The following is a 16,702-nucleotide window of genomic DNA, read 5'->3' as shown; positions in this document are numbered from 1 at the left end:
CTGACCAGTGCTCAAAAAAAACAGACTTTACCTTAGAAATACCCCCTTTGATATGCAGCCTGGGGAGTCCCCTTTGAAACCCTGCAGAAAAGGGTTAGTGCTGTCATATACTTCTGACTCTGCACAAACCCACTTCAAACCAACCACAGCCCACAAGCCTGGGAAGCTGAGTTCTTGGGAGATGCGTCCAAGGCCAAAAGAGGAGTTTAGGCTGGGCAGCTCAATGTTGGTTTTTCAAATAATTGTTATTTTTGCTCAGAGACCTCATGACGCAGATTCACAACTTGTTCCCCGAGTGTTAAAAGCTCGAGCACACCCATCTCCTGCAACCTGCTAGCAGAGCTCGGAGCCTTTAGAGGCTCCCTGCTGACTCAGCCACTCACTAAATGTTGCTTTTTTCTGCACAAAAAGGCGAGCCTTTAAGATCCAGTGCACGCAAGACGGCACGTGGCTGCCAGGCGCCTGCGTGCCCGTCACCTGTGACCCTCCACCTTCCAAGTTCCACGGGCTCTACCAGTGCTCCAACGGCTTCCAGTTCAACAGCGAGTGCCGCATCAAGTGCGAGGACGATGACAGCCAGTCGGTGAGTCTGCCTTACCCAAACCACCTCAGCCCACACAAGTCTGGCTTTTTCATACCTTCCCTATCTTGGAGAGGCCAAGGGACATTGAGCTCTTCCAAAACCAGGGAAATGCAGAAGGAAAAATCGTGTTTAAAGTTGAGGGAGAGCCTGGAAATATTATTTTTTATGATAGCAGTGATTATTTTCTATGATAGTAGTAGCAGTATTAACTATTGCCTGTAGAAGATTAGAAGTGGCTGACTTAGTGTTTCTAGACAGTAAATGGCAGAAAAATCTGTGTGGCTTTATGATCTGGCTAGAAAATCAGAAGCAAATCAAACTAAGTAGAGTGTGAGTTACCTACACTTATCACATGTATTCATTCTGTTTTACCTCACTTTTCTCTCCAGTTCTTACCATTTTATGTCTGTGTGCCGTGTGATAATTTAGCACCATAGGGATTACAACTATTCAGGTGAATTCTCTCTAAACTTCCATGTTTTTCTGGCTGCGAAGGTGTCATTTGGCATCAGAGGTCAGATCCCCATCTGGCACAAATCAGCATGTTGCCTTTGGCTTCCTGGGAGCTGTGTTCACTGATATGAGAAGGTCTGGCCTCTACTATCTTATTTGAAATGCCTAGTTTTCCTCACCAGAGGTAATTATAGCTTGTGAGATAAGTAACTTCTCCCAGAAGTGCTGCTGCTGCTCCCTCTGCTTGGGAAGAGAAAGTGGGGATGTGGAAGCTGCAGCAACTGCAGGCACTGCTTGGAGCAGGGTGTGCTCTGACAAGGGCTGTTTCATATCATCAGAATTCAGATCATCAGATGAGAATCTGAGAACCTTTAAAAAGGTACCAACCCTGCTCTAGGGGCAGTCATGTGAAAGACACCTCTGGTACCTGCTCCACATGTTAAAAGCTCCTGTTCCCTGTCCTCTGGCCTGCCTTCTGCACGGTGACAACAGACAGAGCCCCAGCGTTTCACATCAGGGCACCTGGGAAAGTTTTCCTTGTTTAAGACTTGGAGGGAGGTTTTGAGCAGTGTGAAATGAGAAGTTGCAGGCACGGGTGCAGAGGGGGTGGGAGCTCTGCAACACAGCAGCTGTGGCTTTGTGCATCCACCACTTGCTCAGAGGGACAGCATGGCCCGTGCTGTGTTCCAGCACTGCCAGTGTGGGGAAATTGGGACATCCAGGGCAATGACAGCTGGTGGAACGGGCTTGTGTTTGCTTTTAAACGAGGTGAACACAGAGAGGAGCAAGCAGTGGAGTCAGGGTTACAGCAGCAATGAAGTAAGCTCTGGGAAGGGGGAGATACAACTCTGTCTATTCACTGGGAGGGAGAGGAGTGACTGCTCAGCTGCGAAAGCACCTTGGGCAAAGGAGCAGATAAAATCTTGAGAAAGGTATTTACAGTGAAAAGTATTTTCAGATATCTCAGAAAACAGGCTACAGAAGAAGAGCAAGAGCTCCTGGCACAAACCAGAACCACTTGAGAGGTGTTAATTATTTAAGGATTAAACCCCACTAAGTCTCTCTCAGCTATATAAGGTGATAATACACGTTGCATCCAAGCAAGAAACCCAGCAGGGGTTTTCACAAGAGATTTTGCAGGTCAAGGGATGATGGACAGGATGTTACTATAGCAATGGATATCCTGGGATCTCTGAGTATGTTGCTGAAACTATACAAGAGTACCCTCAAGCACAGCCAGATCCAGGAACATAAATCAGGTTTCATGGCTCATCTTTGAGAATCACATTTGAACCCTGGCATGGAAATTGCAAGGGAAGTGCACCACACTTGCTAAAACTGCAAATTGTGCTCAATTATAATTTAGCAATTTATTCCTGACTCTGTCACCATGCTGGAAGACCATGACTTGGCTGCACATACAGCATCTCTTAATCACCATGAATGTAATGGTCATTTAAGCAGGTACCTCCCCTGGCACCAGAGCAAGGGTCCTCCATTTCTGCATATTGTACACAAATCATATAAACAGTCAGATCTAAATTAATCAATCTCTGCCAAACTGGCCCTTAGGTGAGAATCACCAAGCAGGATCTCACCCTGAGTCCATCTGCTCCATTATTCCTTTCATATGATTTCCTTATTACTTCTGGCAATGGCCAGATGTCTAGAGAAGGGGAAGCAGGTCCCACACCGTAGTCTGCTGCTAATACCACTTTGCATCTCACTAAACTCTGTGTTCATTAACAAAACTGAGCAAAAAAAAGGGAAGCATTAGGATATTAAGGACAAGACTACCACTGAAGGCTGAGCCCTCTTCCATGCCAGTACCAGAGGTTTGTGCAGGTCCCTGTGCAACAATGGGTGTGAGTTGTGGGGCAGGGCTCATCCAAAAAGTTCAGCAGTCCTGCAGGGATCCCGGTATGGACAGCACATTAAAGAATCCCCAAAGATATCCTGCACAGTGTCCAAGAGCAGGGCGGGTAGATTGCAGGCAGCATGTCTGGCGTGAAAATCGGGTGAGGAGAAGCAGAGATCCTGCATGATTCTCCCACCCAGTAAGGCCCCTACAGGAGTTTTGGAGCCCACCCACACCAGACATCCTCCTGTTGAATGTCCCACATTGCCCCATGGCAGCTGGGCCCGCAGATCCCACAGAACAGCTTGTTTGCACAGAAATCCCCAACGCCGTGTAGATAGATCTGACAAAAGATTGCCTGCGCACTCCTTTGTTGTCTTTAAAGGGCATGATGTTTCCCCTTGGACTTTGGTATTCATTCTTCAGTATCATACGAAGGATCTCTTCTATAAGAGAAATGTCATATTCTGTTCCTTGCCCACTCCCACACCAGAGGATCTTTTCGTCCTTCCCACCTGCCTCTGTGCGTGTCCGTCTCAGCCCCTTCGCCTGCTGTCACTCAAGGCAGCCAAGCTCTAAAGAGCACGTTCTGCCCTGCTAAGCTCGTGTCCCACTCTCCCTTCCTCCTTCAGATGGTCATTGGGGATTCTTTCTTTTTCAACAGAGATGATGTAACTGGTTTGAAAATGCAAAGAGGAAAACGACTGTCTGCATTCGACACCAACCTCTCTGTAACAAGGAGGAAGGCAAAGGGGGTGAAGGCACCTCTATTGCAACAGGAGTTGGGCTGTTCTAAGGTGTAGACCTTGCAAGGGGCTTGTAAAGACCTTGAATTGTACAAAAGAGAAGAGATGTATGTGTTTCTCTGTGCGTGTGTGTGTGTCAACACTGTAGGTTTCCTTTTCTTTATTCTTTGGAAGAAAACTCCTTCTTGCTGCTCCTAGGACTGGCAATCCCAACCAGGGGCTTTTCCAGCTCCAACAGAACCTTGCTGCAACACCACATCTCTGCTCACTTCTCACCTCTCAGCCTGTCTTTGCTATTTTTGTGTCAATCCTCATCATCTCCTTCCCTCATTCCCAGGGCCGTGGCAGCAACGTGATCCACTGCCGGAAGGATGGCACCTGGAGCGGCTCCTTCCACCTGTGCAGGGAGATGCAGGGGCAGTGTGCTCTGCCCACCCAGCTCAACAGCCACCTGAAGCTGCAGTGTGCTGGTGGCTATGGCATAGGTGGGTAACACCCACACCTGTCCCCAGGTGGGAGCAGGAGACCAGGGAGAGGATGGGGATGGCAGGGAGGGAGGAAGGAGTCCTTCAAGTAACCTGTTTGCCCAAGAGACTGCTATGGGAGGCTTTTTAGGGAAATGCTTTTAGGAAAAGTGAAGCTCTGAGAGGCCAGGCATCATGTAACATGCTCTGACTGCAGGCTCCTTGCAGGGCTTCCAGTTTCATGGTGTTCTTCTTGGCCAGCTGGTTTTCAGGGGCAGCAGTATGCCACACTGTGCCAGGGAGGGATTGTACCCGCTTTTGTTCTTACGCTTTTGTAATGCCCCATTCCTCCAGCCACATGCACAAACCTGTGCTCCAGAAGCTGAAAGGCAGGGAGTTGACTGGAGAATGCAGCACTAGGATAATTCAGGTCTCTCCAGAAACATTATGAGACCAGCTGAGCATTCCCTTTGGTATGACAGTTTAGGAGCTGCTTTAAGGGGTCTGTTTTCCTCCTTCTTTCTGGGGTACATGTTCCCTGTGCAAGGGATGATGACTGCTGTGCTCAGCTTGGTTTTGTGTCACGTAGGCACAGGGAAGGACAAACACTCTGAGCTGTACACACCATATTGTACTTTCTGCCCTCATTTTGGGGGTCTCCCTGCTGTAAGGGCTGCATCAGAAGCTGCACTGCCTGCAGCCCACACAGGTTTGCGAGGCCCCTTCCTGCAGCCCCCCTCCCAGCCCCTGCCATCCCCCTCCTGCCTCCTCCTGTCCCTTTGAACTTGGAGAAATTTCCTCCTTGCGCGGCTCCCTCATTATATCGCAGCCATGCGCAGGACTGCGAGCCTGCTTGTGTTCCCTCCCCGGGGAGGAGAACACGACCTGGATGAGATCACCGCTCTGTAATGATGCCAATTACAGATCATATATCAAAACAATTCCGACCCGCTCCTCTCCACCAGCGTGGTGGAGCCCGGGAGAGCGAGCGGCTGCGGCGACTCTTAATGTGGAGAGGCGTTTTACCCTTGAGACGAGGTTACCTCCAGGACCAGACAGGTTTTTGCAAGGAGAGAAACCCCAGTTCCTGGTTTTGGAGGGCAGCGTCTCAGTGCTGGGTGCCTGCCAGCTCTGGCTCCTGTCACAGTGACTCTCAGCAGGTGCCAATCCCAGGGACTGGTGGGCCTGACCCCAGGATGGGACCACACAGCATCATGGAGGTGAGGGGTGCATGGGGCAGACCCCCCACAGGAGTGAGGCTCTCTCTGGAGGGGGATTTGGAGCTCAGAGAGGGCACAGTGGCCGCTGGCTCTCGTTCTCAGCAGATGGAGACATACCACACACTTTGTAGGCTCACCCAGCACCAACTTTTGGGATCAGATGTTGGGGTTTTCCTCCCTTCTTTGCATTTTCGAAAGCCTGACCAATGTCCTTTTCAAAAAGCATCCACCACGCTCATGGAGAGGAGCCAGTCATTCACTCTGGTGATGGTGTCAATAGGCCTCATCCAGTAGGTCCTTGGAGCCCTTCCAGGTGTCCTGGGAAAGCAAAACAAACCTCAAGTACTCCCCATCTTTCCAGTCTAAGTCTGGCTGCTCCCACTGACTCCTCCAAGTGGAGAATGTGAGGAGGCAGAAGCAGGTGGGGAAAATAATAGCAACCAGTTGTGGTCACTATGAATCCCACACACCTTCAGTAATTCCTCAGACACCTAATCTGCCCTTCCAGGCTGAGGCGTGTGTTGAGCCAAAGGTTCAGCTCTCCAAACCAGTGCAGAGATTAATTCCTCCCCCAGCGCTGATTGGAGTGCAGAAATCCTAATGACATGTTTGCAGCAGCTGTGCCATTCAAGAGTGATTTTCCAGGGGGGAAATGGTAATGGTCCAACACACAAGGGCTTATGGTTGTGTCACCACAGGGCTCTGGGATATTGCTGCAGAGTATCACAGCATGTTTTAATAAAGAAAGGACAGGATTCCCACTGGGCATGACAGTTAATCAGAGAAAAAGCAGGTTTATGTGTGAACAAAGCCATCATTACCTTTCTGTGTACTTCTTATTGACTGTGGAACTTGGGTGATAGCTGGCCTCCAGTATCATTAGGTTTGGTCACCCTTTGGAAGATTATTATTGGATGTTTGTAAATCTGACCCATCAAACAATAGGTTTCTGCCATGTCACAGGTGAGATGAGTTCGACAGCCTCTCCCTGATCAGCCCCACTGCTTGAAAGAACAGTTGAAATGGAAAAAACCTTCACATTGTCTTGATGATATGAAAGCGCAAAACCTGACCCCCTTCTTGGAGTTAATAGCCAGTGAAACACTTAGATTTGCAGCTTGTTCAAAAAGGCCTTGGAAAACCTGCCACCCCCACGCTCCCCTGCTCAGTACAGGGTTGTACTCAGCACTTCATGTGTGGCTAGGAGATATGTGATAGTTATGGTCGACTGCTAATTGCAATTTAGGAAAAACGAGCTGTAATCCTGTCCTTCAGCTGGAAGGATGCTGGAAGGGTCAGAAGCTGCCTGCTTTATCCTTTAGCTTTATCCCCTTTGTGTTTTGGGCAGGCACGGAGTGTACCACCTCCTGTCTGGATCACAGTCACGAGCCCATCCTCCTGCGCGTGAACGAGACCGTGCAAGACATCCAGCACTGGATGAACCCTCAGAGAGTGAAGGTCAGTGCCCGGCGACTGCACGAACCACATCCTTTGTTGCATGTTTGTGAGCAGTGAGTGATCAGTGTTACCTGTGGAAAATGGGGAATTTGGACCTCTAGGAAAGAATTCCAGATTTTTCTTGTGTTTGTTCCGGTAACACAGTAGCTTTCTCTGCAAGTGGCTTTCTCTCCAAGTTGCTTTCTGTCTGTGTTTACCAAGTGAAAGTCAGTTCAAGGTAGAGGCCTCACATCAGTGGGGTTGGATCTGGAAATCCAGCAGGAAGACGTGATGGACAGCCAGAGAAAGGGCACTGGCCAGGCTTTATTTTCTTCCTCCTGTTCCGTATTTTGCATTCTTTGGGTGGCAGGGCTGGATTTTTCTGCGCCGCTCCTGGATGACAAAAGCAGCTGATACAGAGGGTTTTTCATTTCCCGACCCCGCGGAGCTGGCTGAGCGCTCCCCCCGCCCCTCCGCCCGCATGCGAGAGCTGCCTGCTCAGCACAGCCCCTTCCAGAGGTCACCACTTCTCCCTCCTGCCTGCTGCAGACGCAGAGCCAGCACGAGCTGCTCACAGTCCCGAGCGTCCTCCAGCACACAGCAGTGCCAGCGTGCCCTGATGGCGACGTGCACACCACATGCACACACACACACACTCAGCCCCGCTGGCAGCAAACAGCTGCTGGGTGTCATGCCCACGCTTGGGTGTCAGGGGGAGGCACGCTCACCTAGCTCTTCCTGGAAACCCTCATGTTCCTACAAACAAACCAGGTGTTTGTGGCTTTATGGCATTTCTGCAGGTGTGGAAGTCTAACTGGACACACGCTGGAGCATGTGGTGGAAGACGGTGGCACATCAGGTGTCACCAGGGCGCAAGTTACTGATGGTGCTTGAGCAAACACCTCTGGCTTTTACATACTTGGGCCTGGCTTTGCAGGAGTCTGTTTTACACACCTGAACTCCATTAAGAAGGAGAACGAGCAGCCAACACAGCCCCAGCATGTCTTGAGCAGCTTTGACAGTCTATTTGCTTCTCTACATGCCTAAATGTACGCCTAGGGTTTGGGATTTTTGAAATCTGGCCTTGGCTGTGGGTAGCAAGCGGCTCCAGAACTCTCCACCACTTTGAACTTCACTGTTTCATGCAGAGTAAGAGAATAAATCTGGGAAAGGAGTGGGAAACTTAAGTCCAGATAATATGACAAGCTCATAATGTCCTTCCCAGCTTCCCATTCGCTCCAGACGCTGATGTTCTGTGACTGCCTTATAAGCCAAGGCTTTGCCAAGTTTCTGGCATGAAACATAAAGAAAACCCCTATCTCTGTATGAGGGGCAATTTCTCACTGGCCCTTTCCTGAGTGCCAGACTTTAAAGTGGTTTGTAATTCATGGGGAAATAAAGTGACAGCTTCCCTCCTGTTCTCTCTGCACTCCTTCACTTATTGATGCGGGTACGTGGAGGGAGCTGTAACGAGTTTTATACCTGCAGGTCTCTGGAGGGCTCATTAGGCAGCAGGGAAAACATAGAGTAGTAAAGGGGGAGACAAGGGGAGTGAGGGATGGAGGAGAAATCATGGTTTCCAAGAGCACAGCAGTAAATAAGCCCTTTTTTTCACCCCTGATGGTGAAGATCTTGCAAGAGCTTTAGGTCCTGAGCAGACACAAGTTCCACAAATGCTTTGTGACTAGAGAGTGAGGTTTGGGCTGGGGAATTCGTGTTGGAAGGGATTAAAAAATCCTTAATTAAAAAATTGGTATCTGTAAAACATCCAGTTTATCCAACTCTGCAGATAATGGGATGTCACCCATGGGGAGCAACACCTCTTGGGGCACCTCCAGGAGAAACGCTACCTCCGGTGGGAGTGGGGACATCCTGGAGAGATGGGGCTGGGATGCCTTGGGGCAAGGTCCCCATGGCAATGTGTTATATATCATTAATAAGCCGTGTCTCTGTTTATGGCCAGTGACAGCTCTGCTGTTGTGCCATATGAGCACAGGGAGCAGCTGGTTGCATTTACACGGCGAGTCTTTGTGCACCTCGGAGCGCTTCAATGACGCAAAGGAAACACTTTTTTGTTGCTTTAATTTCAGGCACAAGTAAAGTACAAATGAGGGCAGGATGGGAAGAAGATAAAGGCAGGACTGATCTGTGGTGCTTACCTTTGAGGGGATGGGGACAGAGAAAACACAGGGAGAGCTGACAAGGAAAAATAAATAATTTGTCTGTAGCAGCTCAAGCAACATCTGTTATGGAAGCAAAGTGGAAAGAAGGAACTATCCCTTCTCTGAGGGTTGTTTAGAGCAGAGCTGTGGAAATCACTTGATTTTTCGGTTCACTCAAAGTTCTTCTGAATTGAAAAAAAAAATCCTTAATCAAAGAGACCCTTTTGTTATTGTGAGTTTTGGTGAACCAAAAAATTGGAAGAAAAAACATGTTGGTTTGAACATAACGTAGCATTTCATTTCCAAGAAGATTTTGTAAACTTTTTGTTTAGTGAAAATGAAAGAAACAAACAAAAACACAGCAAAGACTTAGAAATTAAATGTCCTCTCAAACAATAAACAACAACAGATATTTCATTTCACAAAATGTCTAAATATTTTTGTATTTTTTCAGAATTCATTTAGGTTGAGTTGCTTTATTGGGTCTGAAACAGTTTGCTGAAATCAGTATAAGCTGGCACTGTCTTCCAAATCAGTATTTTCAGCAAGAAAAAAAACCCAAAAAAATCACCTGAAATGTTCTGTACCTCTGTTCTGCTGTGGGGTGTGCTCAGAGCAGCATTGCTGTCCCCACAATTTTCCCTTCACTGTGTGTGGCACAAGAAGCTGCTGAAGACACCAATGGATAGAGCTGCCAAGAATGACTGTGCAGGCAGTGGGGAGAAAAAAAAAGGAAATATCTCCAAGAGACAGCTTGACAGCTCTTTCCCATTGACTGCAGAGAAACAGAGCAGACACCTCATTTCTTAGGTTGTCTGAACTTGGGTTCTTGCCTTAGTGTTGAGCAGGGACAGGCTAAATAGTGTGCAGGCATGTGCATGCCTGGGAGAGCCTTCAAAGGGTCTGCACGTCCCAGCTCTGCTGGGCTGAGCGTGACCATGGCCCCTCTTCCCATGCAAGCCCTGGGATTAAAAATGTCCAGAACTCGTTAGTGGAAATGCTCCTTAAATACTCCCATAATCACTAAAGCTTTGCGCTTTTCCTTCTTCCTTCCCCTCCCAGTATTTTTTTTTGTTTGGTTTTGTTTGTTTGTGGGAGCTTTTTGGGTTTGGGGATTTTGAGGGTGTTTCGTTGGTTGGTAGGTAGGTTTTTGCTTGATTGTTTGTTTGTATGTTTGTTGTTTTTTGGGTTTTTTTTTTGGTTTTGAGAGTTTCAGGCTCATTTTGTGGCAGGGAAACTGAGTCACGGAATATTGATGTGACCCACTTGTGGTGCAGCAGCTCCACTCCTGGGAAGGCAGGAGATCCCATTCCATCTGCAGCTACAGGAGGAGTCCCCTTTCCTGGCTGATCCCCTCACTCATAAAGCCCATGGGTAATTGTCCTGTTCCTTTAGTGCCTGAGGAGTGAGTTAGCTGAGAGCAGGAGATGCCAGTCCCTGGGCTCCAGCCCGGGGGGACACTTGACCCATCTGAGGTGGAGGAAAGCTCTCCACCAGCCTCTCTGGGGGAAACCTGATCCCCTTGCAGCCCACAAAGGGTTGACATCATTGTGTTAGTGCCACCACGGGAGGGAAGCCGGCACCAGAGGCACTGGGTCTTCCTTCACAAGGAGAAAATGACAGCTTGATTTGCTTCCTTGGCTCTTTGTCACCTACTGTGGGAGCACAGCCCAGCTCCCTCTCCCTGCACAGCAGATGGAGTCCCAGGCACCCACACAGATGTGGCAGGGTGGTGTTCCTGGGCTGGGGACAGGACCCCAGCCACCCCACCTGGCTGCACAGCTGTGCTGCACGAGGGGAGCCAATGTCACCCTGGGGACAGCAGATGTCACCATGGGGGCCTGGGGCACAGGGCAGCACAAGGAAGGGACAGAGCTCTCAGGAGACAGTGCCAGATGGGTTTTATTCCCCAGGCACCATGTGGTGGATGTGGCGCTTCCATGCACCATGCCATCCTTTGTTGGCATTCTGAGTCTACCTGTCTGTGCACACCGACTCCATCAGATCATCCTCATGTACCACCTTCACCCATCCTTGCTTGCTTTCTATACATTTGTTCATTTCAGGTGCCCCCCGCAGCACCCTGTGGCACCTGTATGCCTGTTTGAATTGCAGGAGGCAGAAACAATGCCCAGCAATCCAAATCATTCCCAATTTCTCAGTTTTACAGCCCAGTCTCTCTCTCTACTCACATCCTCTCTCCCAGTGCACTGCACACAGCACAGCAGCAGCCTGAGGGTACAAACAGGCTGGGTGGGAACTGAGGGCTTGGAAAACCAGAAAAAGGGGTCAGGACTATGGCCTAGGGTCCTTCCTCTGCTTCCAGCTCCAGGAATGTTAGCAGGATTGAATTCAGCTCTAGTGGTCTCTGCGAGCAAAGGATGATCCAAGGAGAGGACAAAGTAACTGGTATGGAGCTATGAAGCTTTTGGTAGATCCCTCTCCAGAGGAATGGGAATGTCCAAAGGACTCAGTGGTTCACCTGGCTCCAGGCTTTCCTGTGCTGTGGAGAGCATTGGCTCATTCCCATTCCCTGAGGATGCCCAGCCCAAGGCTTTGTTTTGGATTGAAGATGACCTTGAGTGATCACTCAGAGAGAACTGTCTTAGAAACTTCACCTCCCATCCATTCCTTTAAGGGATGTGCTGGTGTTTTAATACTTGAAGGGTCAGGAAAACAGTCAGTGCATCCTCTGTGAGGGATTGCTCTCGTGTGGAAAGCTCCTCTCTGAAGAGCCTGGTTCAGGGCTATTTGGTTTCTTTTGTTCACTCTGCATGCTCACACACTCACAGAGTGTGAGGTTTTGTAAATATTGATGCTTCTTACCAGGGGAATGTGAGGTGCTCTTTGGAAGTGCACTTCTTCCACTTATTGTCTGCTGACCTTGGATACAGGAGACAGACCCCTGAATTTTTTCCACTTTGTTCTAATTCTTGGGTTCAAATGCTCTTGAACCACTTCCTTTGCTCTCCCCGCTCCCTCTCTGTCGATTGGCCTTGTTTATTTTCAAACCTAGGAAAGTTTCCTTTCTCTCCCCTCTGAAGTGCAGCAAACAGAAGGGGGTGGGGGCAGAGAAAAGCCCTCACCATTTGTGGCAGGCAGCAGCCTGGAAATCTCCAGCTGTCTGTCAAGGGGGAACGTGTGACACCGCGGGCCCCCGCACCTTGCAGCCTCCCTCCCTCCTTCCCTGGGGATAAACAACATCCTCCCCTCCCCTGCCACTTCTCTGCTCACACAGACAGGCCCTGTTGAGAGGCAGGTGGGGCAAGCTGGGCTTGACTAATAGTGGAAAATCCAAGAGCATCGGAAAGATAAACAGCCCGAGTCAGATAGTATAAAAGTCCTTTTTTCTAGCACACGCCAGGTAAGCCTCCAATGACAGGAACTGTAAAAACAAGCTGAGGTTCCCCCTGCAGATGGAATAAATTAGCCCTCAGATGAACAAGGGAAGGGATGGCTTCTGCATTGTGTCTTCCCAAATGTTAATCCCTTCTTTCCCCAGGCCTCCATCCAGCACCAACCCCACGCTTTAGGTGAGTCTCTGTGTGTTCATCTTGCTCAACTGGACACTGTAGGGCTTCATCCATGGGCAACAACCCCCAAAGGAACATTGGAGAGCCCTATCTCCAGGATGCCCATGGTGTGGAACCACCGTCTCCACTGACCAGCCAAAGTTTTCATCCACTCTTTCAATCTAGGTGTCTCTGTCTGTGTCATTGTCTAGGAGGATGGTCATCATTTTTGCCCAAAACTGAGTGTGCAACTTATTTTCTATAGGCAAAGTTGGAAGAGAAATTATTATACAGCTCATAAAATGTAGCCAAGGATGCTGTCCTGTCTGGGGGTTATTCTGAAGGTGTGTGGCGGGAGGTGCTTTTATTTAAGATGGTGCTAAAACTTGTCTGAAAGTCCACCTTCCATCTTCAAGAACCAAAGGTATGATGGGCAGTGAAAGAAAGCAATTCTTGGCAGCACCGAAGAAATCCCTAAATTAATTCTTAGAATGTCTCCCCCCTACCCAAGAGCAAAAGTGGACCTGTGCCTCTGCTTTTCCCTGCCACGTTCCCCCACCATGAGTGAAATATTGGGCATGACATTTTAGGAGAACCTCAAATATTATTTTAATCTCAAATGCTCTGTTATTGCAAGTGTCAAGTCCAACACTTCTTGTAAATACCTGGAGGACAGCCAGGTCCTGAGAACACAAGAGTAGTTAGGAACTGAACTTCATTGGTTAAGTACTGGAGAGCCATAGGAGCCAGCACACTGACTTTCTGTACACTGATTTCTTTGTCTTAACCTGTTGCTTTTTTTTTTATTTTATTTTATTTCTTCCCTCCAGAGCGTTGTCTGCACGGCAGGACTCAAGTGGTACCCTCACCCTTCCCTGATTCATTGTGTTAAAGGCTGTGAGGTGAGTTTGGCTTTAGCTCAGGTGGTCCATGGTGACTCTCCTAAATCTTACAGAAACAATCACTGCAGGCACGTGGGCTGTAAATTCTGGTTTTCAATGACCACCCTATCACACAGACTGATTGCCTGCATTGGTTCAGACACTCAGTGGGGAAATTGGTGGTTTTCCCAGAGATGATGGTTGGTGACTCTCACAGGAGTTAAATGATCAAACAGCTCAAAAACATTGGTTGACCAAAAGAATTTCCCAGAATCTGGGGGTTTCTGGGAAGTTGCAAAAGCCTTCTCTTGTTTTTCCTTGATCTTGACTTATTTGAGGGACAATACTTTCCAAGGCCAGCTAAGCTTTGGACATTGGTGTGGGCAGAGAAAGTTTAGGAAATCCAGAGATGATACCACTGGGTGGACAGCACAGCTGGACATGGAGCAAATCACACCTCCCTCCGCTGGCCACCTCAGTCTAAACCAGAAAAGAATAATCAGAAACATGCAGTTACATTTCAGCTGTGATAGACTTTTAGAGTCTTGCAAGTTACTTGAGGAAAAAAGTAATTATTTTGAAGGACGTTCCTTCTGCCAGCAGCTGTTTTTGAAATGTCTGAGAAGACTGAAGATGCTTCTGATGGTTAAACAGGGCTGGAGCACCTCAGTCTGTGACATGGCACTCGTGTGGCTTCCATCATGAGTATCTCACCCAGAGCAAGAAGCCAATCCTTGTGGCACCTCTGGAAGGTTGGGAAGCTCCATGTGCATTTTGGAAATGAGCTGGCTCAGGGCAGAGGCAGAGCTGTGTCTTTCCTCCACATGTCCTGACTTTCTGCCATGCTGACCAGGCTCTCAGCACCCAAGCACTCTGAAGTTATTTGCCCAAAGTGTCAGAACATGGGACTGAATTCCTGAATATGACACAAAGCTCCAGACCACACTGCTGCGGGATGTGATTTGTCCTGAAGTGAAAGACAGGTTTCCTTCGCATACAAATGTTGGGCCCGAGAGGGTAATAACTCTCCAACAATGTAATAGTTTCTGTCTAGCTGTTCCCTAAATGAAAAGCATTCTGCTGTCAGGGCTCTGAATGTCATAAGCTGTCTCACGCATCGCATTCATGCAGGCTGGCTGGGTGCCCCCATTCTCCAAAGAGAGCTGAAATAACATCCAGCCACCATTAAAAAATGCCATTCAGGTGCTGATGCACCACTGGGTGTCCATCGTCCTGCTGTTTAAGGATAGCTGTTACACAGACAAACTTTGCAATGATGTAATAATTTACCAGAAGCCATTATTACTGACATGCTTCTCAGCATTTTCTTCCTTTCCATCACTGCTAATTGCCAGAGCCCTCTGCATCAACAGGAACTTTCTTCTTTTCAACATTCATCCAGCAGTGTCACTGCATCCTAATCCATCATCTGGGAAGGCTTTGCCCAGACAATTGATAATGGCCTCTAGCATCATTTTCAGAGCAGGATCCATGATGGGCCAGAGCTTGGCATTAAGATTTCAGAAGAAATGCCATCTTCACCAAGCTTTTTTTTTTTTTTCCCCCATGACTATGGAAACAGAGACTAATAAGCCAATAATGCTGGGCCATTAGGCTGATACAACCCCTAATGTATGAGCATCCTTAGCATTAGGGAGGCTTCCCCGAGCAGGAGGCTGTAAGTGGGGCATTATTCGGCTCTTGGTGATCGCAGTGGGAACCCCTGCAGCTGCTGCAATGTGATTTTTTGTCGCTCCCTAGTGGCAGGAACAGAGGCTTATGAGTCAGCCTCGCACTTGTCCGCACCTAACTTGGGTGTTTCAGCAGCAAACGAGTCCCTCTGGGCTTCATGTATCGTCCTCCAAAAATATCAGAGCACTACAACGTGCATGAAGAGCAACAGAGACCTCACCCTCCAGGGTCTCCCAAGCAAGGATTTTGGTCCCAAATCAGAATAGATGCTTTTTGTCCCATTCTTCTCGTCCTCCAGAGGACTGGCTTGTCTACTCTGTGCCAGAGCAAATTCTTCCACGAGTTTCTTTATGGATTTTCCAGCATTCATAGGTGTAGGGTACAGGCATAGGGATGGAAATTTAAAGTCAAGATTTCCCATCAAGCAGGCAGAGCCAGGCAACACAAGAGAAACATGGAGAAGCCTGCAGAATTTCCTGTGAGGTTGAGCAAAGTTCACAGTTTTAAATATGACCGGCTTGGCCTCAAAATATCTCTTCATGTATTTATAAATCATTCCCTTTTAACTCTTGGAATATTAATTAAATTGGAAGGGGGCTTTCAAGTCAAAGCCTTTGCCTGTATAAATAAATCAATATCTGTGGAAATCAGTGGGGTTAAGACAGTTTAGAGGGGCAGGAGCCTCACACTGTAACTCTGATTTCCTTGCCAACATTTGCAGTATTTTCACGTAATTAAACAAGTGACACTGAGGGAGTCTGTCCCCTCCTGGTAGTCCTGCTGTGGTCTGATATTGCCATCATTGCCTGGGTTTCCTCTACCTGATAGAAATATTTAAATTTGCAGCACATCAGCAGTAAAAGTGTGCATTTGCCCCGCTCCATTGAGTCCATTTCAATTCTGATGAGCGTGGCCATGGTGAGCTCTGGGCAGAGCACGGTGAGCTCTCATGGCTGCTTCTTCAGGTATCCATCATCTGGAACACTCTGGGTCTGCAACTGATGCAAAATCCTCCCAGGAAACATCCCCAAGACATCCTGCCTGCTCTGCAATGATGTCTTCTTGCAGGAGAGTCCCTGGTGTGTTTTTCTCAGTGCAAAATAAGTGAATTTTTCAATGAGCAGATAAAATGGGAATGGCCTCATGAGCCTGTGCATGGAGAGTTACAGAGATATGACTGTGTTCTCTGCTGATCATCCATTTTTCTGAGATTTCATTGCTGCCTGGGATTCTCACTCCTGGTATGGACCTTTTTTACTGTCAGGCACAGCTTAGACTTCCAAGGAAGACTTCTGTACCTGCAGACCAAAAGGGCTCCAATGTTCAATGAAAGAATTCAGGCCTTTCCTTCAGAATGGTGGTTATTATTCAGGCCCTGTGCAGCACATGGACTGGTGATCACATTGCCCAGCCTAATGAGCACATTTTCTTTTTCAAGGTGATTTATGAATTTCCCTTAACAGCTCTCCACAATGTCCCTCTGAATAATTGCCATTATCCCAGCTCTGAGCTGTGGAGTGGAGGAAGACCACGTGCCATGGCCAAGGTCCCACACAGTCACTGCTGTTCAGAGAACAGAACATGGTCCCTGTGCTGAGCTCAGACCCTTCCATTCCTCCTGGTGATTTGTTTTGTGCCCTCGTTGCTGACACGTGTTGCGGAGTCAGGAGAACTCTGGTGAAAAGCTCAGCTAT

The 16,702-nt window shown here is 48.3% G+C and overlaps 1 protein-coding gene across 1 annotated transcript in view; it reads left to right on the top strand.

Annotated features, from left to right (window-relative positions):
• PAPPA (pappalysin 1) overlaps positions 1-16,702 on the top strand; it is a 174,548-nt gene that overhangs the window by 145,988 nt on the left and 11,858 nt on the right. Inside the window, exons 17-20 of the mRNA XM_054283889.1 lie at positions 412-583; positions 3,978-4,125; positions 6,673-6,782; positions 13,266-13,337. Of these exons, the coding sequence (XP_054139864.1) occupies positions 412-583; positions 3,978-4,125; positions 6,673-6,782; positions 13,266-13,337 (502 nt within the window). The remainder of the gene's footprint in view (positions 1-411; positions 584-3,977; positions 4,126-6,672; positions 6,783-13,265; positions 13,338-16,702) is intronic.

This window comes from Melozone crissalis, unplaced genomic scaffold (assembly GCF_028551555.1).
Source record: "Melozone crissalis strain CALT ecotype California unplaced genomic scaffold, PUWL_Pcris_2 ptg000041l_1, whole genome shotgun sequence".
Lineage (NCBI taxonomy): Eukaryota > Metazoa > Chordata > Aves > Passeriformes > Passerellidae > Melozone > Melozone crissalis.
Note: the sequence above shows the minus strand (reverse complement) of the source record. Positions and strands in the feature narration are given on the sequence as shown.